At 41.9% G+C, this 6,444-nt stretch overlaps 1 protein-coding gene across 1 annotated transcript; it reads left to right on the top strand.

The window, feature by feature from the left end:
• Positions 1–2,503: 2,503 nt before the first annotated feature.
• dlx2a (distal-less homeobox 2a) lies at positions 2,504–4,907 on the top strand. Its single transcript, XM_005723477.2, has 3 exons — positions 2,504–3,040; positions 3,469–3,653; positions 3,810–4,907. The coding sequence occupies exons 1-3, from the start codon at positions 2,722–2,724 to the stop codon at positions 4,134–4,136; spliced, it is 831 nt and encodes a 276-aa protein (XP_005723534.1). The 5' UTR covers positions 2,504–2,721; the 3' UTR covers positions 4,137–4,907.
• The last annotated feature ends 1,537 nt before the right edge of the window (positions 4,908–6,444 follow it).

Raw genomic sequence — 6,444 nt, 5'->3', positions numbered from 1 at the left:
TGTGTGTGTGTGTGTGTGTGTGTGTGTGTGTGTGTGTGTGTGTGTGTGTGTGTGTGTGTGTGCGTGTGTGCAAAGCTTGTTTGATTACTGTGCTGAAAGCCGGTCAAGAGCAACTCGTGTAAAAATAGGAAATTTGACATGCACAATGAAAGCTGCTTACATCTGTCTGCAGTCATTTGGCATCATTTCCATGTCACCGAACACGGGGAAGATCCACTACACCAGCTGCTCTGCAACAGAGGGATGAAATCACATTTATAGTCACTAAGAGTGACACGCGAGTGACATGAAAACAGAAAAGTTTGACGCAGCAAGAAAGAACTGCTCCTAAGGGTGACAGAAAAGGTATGGGAGGAATGTCACCTATCGTTAGCACACGGAGCCTGAGCTGTTGTTTTGGCACATCCTGATGCTGATTGTGACTGTACTGTGAAATCACTCACTGTAATCCCAATATCTAATGATTTGTGCCTTCTCCAGAGGAATCTTCTATCCCATCAACTGACTTTAAAGCTGTTTAGTTCTTCCTCTTTGTGGCATAAATGACACACAGCATAAGCATCTTACTCGGAAGAAGCAAACAAGCAAACTATGAAAAGAAGATATTTTCTTGTATGACTACTCGTGTCCCCCTTCTCCAGTCTTTTAAGGTTTCCATGTGACTCTCCTGGAGAATTTCTGCTCATTCTGGCTCTGATGATGATGACGGGGCAGCTGAATGCAGAGACTTTGTTCCACTAATGAGCAGTGACATGCAGCTACACTGACCTATGGTGACAGAGGACTGCCCACATCAGCAAAACAATGGACTGATGGAATCCCCCCTGAACTCGAGCTATGGGGTCCTGCTACACCCTCACTGTTGAGAAGGAAATGGTTACTCGTGTGACCTGAACTGGGTCATAATGGATGATGATTTATTGAATCAGAAGGGTGACTGCTCAGAGCTATCACAGATAAAGAAAATTAAAAGGGAACTTCACTGATAATACAGAAGATTTAACTCATTTGTCACTGTCATTAATAGTTGAGTGCTAGTTTTAAAAAAATGTATTTAAGCCTCAGATGAATGTGCTTTAGTTTGGTGTCAGCACATCTTTACCTGGACTTCGAGTAAAGTTTTAGGTCTAGTCTTCAAAGAGGGGAGAGGGTTTCTGTCTCCTGAATGCAAACTGGAAGCTGGTTCCACAAGGGAGAGGAGAGGAGAGCTACAATGCTCTGCTCCCATTTTACTTTTAGAAACTTTGGGAACTAGATTGTGAAATCCTTGTGGGCTTCTATTTAAAGATATGATGATTTGTGCATTTTCAACTAAAAACTTCTTCTTTTAACTGACTGGGTAGTCAGCTGTTAGCTGCTAAGCAACACATCTAAGCAACTTGTGGCACAAAGTTGACGTGTGGAGTTTGAGTTGAACTTTCTGAGGGTATTTTGACAGTATTTGTGGTTGTTATGTATTATACGTTGTGAGACTGAGGAGACTATCAGAGATGATTCATCTCTAGACTTTCACTTTATGACTATATAAAGAGTAGCCAGAGTTCAGTGCAGGTTTCTTTATAAACCTCCAGAGAGAGACTTGTTTTTGTGGAGATGCATGCTGGTGCTAACCTCATCAACACAGAGCAGCCTGCTTTAGGCTTTAGGCGTGTTAATAAAAGGAACTATGCTGCCATCTTATGGCGACAACTGCACTTCCGCTCCGTCACTACTTGAACTTTCCCAGGATCTCCGGGAGATCTGAACGCATCACAGTGTCAAACGACCAACACACCTGGACTCCTCACGCGGATGTGACGTAGCTTAAATCACCAATAGTTTATTTATTTATTTATTTATTTATTTATTTATTTATTTATTTATTTTTAGGGTTGTGCGCAGACAGAAAAAGAGAGGTAAGTGAACAAAAGGGATTTTGTGAACAAGTAAATTTTATGACCTCTGGGTGGCGCTGTAGTTATTCTCCACAGCAACAAAACCTTCACCTTTAGACGATATCCACAAGGTTTGGTTTTGTGTCAGCTCCTTGAGATTTCCCTTAAACAGTCCCCTCCTTATCTAGTTTGCTTCTGACAAAAAAGAAGAAAAGTGTTACTGTTGCTCAGGGGTTTGTTTGTTTTTTACTATAAAGAACTGTTAAACTTTAATAAACAAATTCCAACAAAAAACATACACTGTGCTGCAAGCCAAAACCTGCTTCTTGGCCCAGTTTAATGCATCGTTTTCCTAACGTGCAGTAGGTGTTATCCATTGTCCAAAATCAATATTCATCTGGTTTTAAACGGCAGTTTGCGCGTGGAGATCAGGCCTGGGTCTGCAGGCTAAACCTTTTGAGATGCTTTTATGTAAAACTATCCGCAGACAACTGGGACAGACAGACCTGAAGAAATAATGGAGGGTGGACGCGGTGGGGAGTAGTCAGTCGTGCAGCCCTTACTCATTGGTTGCCTCAGACACAGTAGCTCTCCCTCTCACTCTCTCATAAATGCGCTCCCACCGCCGACCGTAGCAGATAATCACAGGCCACTGTGAGAAGGACACACCTTGCGCTGATTTTGCCAAGGTATACACGGGGATGCGTTTTGATTCACGAAAGGGTGTCATCAGTGCAAGATTTGAGTCGTGCTTTACAGCCTGTCGTGCAATCGCCTAGGTCGCGATTTTTGCGATATTCTTTTTTTCCCCGCATAGGTTAGTGGGCTGCTCTCCCCCAGTTCCAAGATGACTGGAGTTTTCGAGAACTTAAATACTGATATGCATTCGAACCAGATTACCTCAAGCAATTACCACAGCTTGCACAAATCGCAGGAGTCCCCGACTCTACCGGTTTCCACGGCGACGGACAGCAGCTATTACAACGGCCAGCAGCCTGGGCACTGCGCCGGGTCACCGTTTGGACAACTGGGCACTTACCAGTACCACAGCAGCGCCACGAGTTCTGTGCCATATAACGCAAAGTCATACGACCTCGGTTTCAACTCATCGTATGGTACATACGGTTCTTATGGCTCCAACTCATCGCCAACTCCCGCAGACACAGGTAGGCGAGCTCTCAAGTTCGTTTTAGAGCATTTTGCATGTATTCAGTGGCTTTGTCTTTGACCAAAACGCACTGCAGAACATGTCTGTGTATTTGTATGCACAATATATGACAAAAATATTATCTGACTAAAATGTATTGATGCTTTATTTTTCTTGTATGAATATGTAACACGATAAACTGTTTTATTTTTTTCCAAAGAAAGAGCCTACAGATCCACAAAGTGGCCTATTTTGGCTTTTTGTATTTTTTTAGTAGGGCCTTATAAATATACATAATTTAATCAAATCAGGTTTAAGGTATTTGGGGTACACAAATCTGACAAACCTAAAGTGACAACAGTGCAAATACGCCTAGCAGTTCTGCAACACTGAAAAATGCCCAAACCCTTCGTGCCTAACGTGAATTGCATTTGAATGTTCCCTCAGAGAAAGATGAGAGCGAGCCAGAAATCCGGATGGTTAATGGAAAACCAAAGAAGGTCAGGAAACCTCGAACCATTTACTCCAGCTTCCAACTGGCTGCACTTCAACGGAGGTTTCAAAAGACTCAGTATTTGGCTCTACCAGAACGGGCCGAGCTGGCAGCGTCGCTGGGCCTTACGCAAACACAGGTGGGTAGTCTGCATTTGTGGGCTCATGCGCTGTCAAATATCCACTGCATGTCTCAGTGTGAAAACAAATTAAAACTGACAAAGATGGGATTTAAGGGGGAAATATCGCTTATAATCGATTTTAAGCTTAAATTAGTTTCTTTCTTTTTTTCTCAGGTTAAAATCTGGTTCCAAAACCGCCGCTCCAAGTTCAAGAAGCTGTGGAAAAGTGGAGAAATCCCCCCAGAACAACATGTTGCTTCCAGTGAATCTCCCCCGTGCACGTCTCCACCAACTACCGCCTGGGACTTTCCACAGACTCAAAGAATGAACAATGTCAGCTCCAGTTTACCTCAGAGCAGCAGCCCTCCAAACACAACTGCGCCTTCGTCGTTTTTGGCAAACTACTCCTGGTACTCAACTACGAACTCTGCCACGCATCTGCAGCCTCCTCTGGTTCAGCATCACCACAACTCCGCCATAAGCGCTGGGACAATATTCTGAAATTTAAAAGAGAGAGCGAGCGAGAGAACGAGAAAACGTCGGGTGTAAATCGGACAATACTGGTGAATAAAGAGAAAATAAAATGCCATTACCTTCATTTTGCAGACCATACGAACTTTACGCGCAGCATCTAGGAGATTTCATGGAACCAGACAGGTTTATGGACCTTGCCAGTTTTCGTGCTTACAAATGGTAGACTCAGATTTCTACAGTTATTTTTGTATTTATTTATTTTGTTTATGTGAGGGATGAATGAACCACTATTACCCAAAGCAATCACAGCATGGGCGCGAGCCCATATACTTTTACTTGGACGTCACTTTTTCTTCTTCTTTCTTTTGTTTTTTTTCTCTTCCTTTTTTTATGTGTGTTGCCATCCCTGCAAAAAAATAAAATAAAATAAAACATGAATCGCAGGACAACCTGTCACAAATGTAGCACAAGTTAACTGTATGGTGCCTTTTTTGCAATATGACCTCATTTATGTTGTGCGATCAAAACAAAACCAGCTTACCTTTATCCATTCCTCACGTAGTTCATCTGAATAGTCCGGGGGGATAAGTGTTCCGATCCACGTTTGTAAATATTTTACAACAGCTTTTTTTTCATATCCCACCTCGCTTTGACTTAATTTTATTTTTTATTTTTTTGTCTTTTTCTGGCTCTTCATCCATTAACCACCGTGAGCTACTGATTGTCCCGCCCTCTGACTTGTATCAACACTAAATTGTATTTTCTTTTTTTGTTCTGGTCTTATTTATTTTAGCAGTGTTTCATATATGGCCAGATTTTATTTAAATAAAATGTTTTCTGTGCATTTGAATCCGAGTTTGTATGTGTGTATAAATACATTCTATGTTCACTAAAGCTGGATTTACCCTCTCAAAAAAAAAAGTAAATAAATAAAAATAAATCATTTTAGAAAATGAAGGCATGTCGATGCATTAAGATTTATTTATTATTATTTATTTATTCATTTAATTAAATTTTGTGTCTTTTTTTTATTAAATGGGTTTAAAAATAAATAAATAAAAAATCTTAGGAAACAATTTGTTGTAAAAATGTAGCCTGTAGTTACATGAAGGTCTTTTGGTGCTATATCACGAGCGTGGACAAGCTCCAGGGCATCCAGGGGGACTCCTGAGTTGTCTCGGTTGAAATTTACTTCTGACTGCCGCCAGCAGCTGCTTATCCGAACCGAGGCTCGGGCAGGCAGGCAAGCAGAGACAGAGGCCCGGGGGGCGCACGCCGAGCTTAGAGCGACAACATCATCAACACGCCTTGGCATGCGAGAGGAGAAGACGAGGGTGGGTATGAATGAGCACAAGCTCGTCAGACTCTGTGGAGTCACAGAGCCGCTTTCCAGACGTTTTATGAACTCAACCTAACAAGAGAAAAGAGACAGGAACTCGAGAGCCAAGACAGCCTGCAGCTACAACATCATGGAAACATTTCTCACGCCTCACAAGCGAGGTCTCTGATCTTCGAAGACGAGCAGCTTGACCCACATTATTTGGCTGCTTGTAGGGCCTGTGGGCAACATGGAAAACACAGGCATACGTCCAAAAAAACAATTTATTGGAGCCATGCAGGAAACCCTGTTTTATTATAGATTTAATTGAGAAAATGTTTATTAGAGATGTTTTGACTCCAACAGACAGGTAGAGCGGGGCTCGTGTTATTTACACATGGCTCCCACACAAAGATGGTGATATACGGTGCATGGTCCCACACGCTTCTCTTCAAAAGACCACAGGCCATGAAGTGGGACCTCTTCCTTGTACATAATTAAGACTGCAGCTTGTCAGCGGTTGCTGTATCTGCATGATGAAGCCCCCCACCAACCAACCCCCCCACCCCCAAGGGCTGACAGTATCAGACACATGCAGCCCCCCTATGTACATACGTCTAAAAAATCAGTGTTGCAAATAGTGTACAAGCGTGCACTTAAAAAATGCTCCAAAATAACACATTTTGCTTGCTTTAATTTATTGTTTGCGTCATAAAATAAAATAAAGAGGGGGGGGGGGGGTGTAGAGGATATATATATATATCCTCATATATATACACACATATATATACACACATATATATATACACACATATATATACACACACACACATACATACACTGGGTGAATGTGCAGTAGTAGCAGCAAGCAGGTGAATTCTGTACATTAATGTGAATAGACATCTGACTATTTTACAGGATAGACAATATAAACATATTTAAAATTAAAGGAATTGAAATGTACATTGTGCCTTGGTTTAGTGTCTGGAAGAGTCCTGACTCAGTCAATTATAGATG

Source organism: Pundamilia nyererei, unplaced genomic scaffold (assembly GCF_000239375.1).
Source record: "Pundamilia nyererei isolate P.nyererei 1_Seehausen unplaced genomic scaffold, PunNye1.0 scaffold00009, whole genome shotgun sequence".
Taxonomy (NCBI): Eukaryota; Metazoa; Chordata; class Actinopteri; order Cichliformes; family Cichlidae; genus Pundamilia; species Pundamilia nyererei.
This window is presented reverse-complemented; position numbering and strand designations above follow the sequence as displayed.

Excerpts from the sequence above, each read along its gene's own strand:
- dlx2a (XM_005723477.2), top strand. The coding sequence starts at position 2,722 with ATGACTGGAGTTTTCGAGAACTTAAATACTGATATGCATTCGAACCAG. Across the intron at positions 3,041-3,468 it reads GCCAACTCCCGCAGACACAG|AGAAAGATGAGAGCGAGCCA; the intron begins GTAGGCGAGCTC and ends ATGTTCCCTCAG. Across the intron at positions 3,654-3,809 it reads TGGGCCTTACGCAAACACAG|GTTAAAATCTGGTTCCAAAA; the intron begins GTGGGTAGTCTG and ends TTTTTTTCTCAG.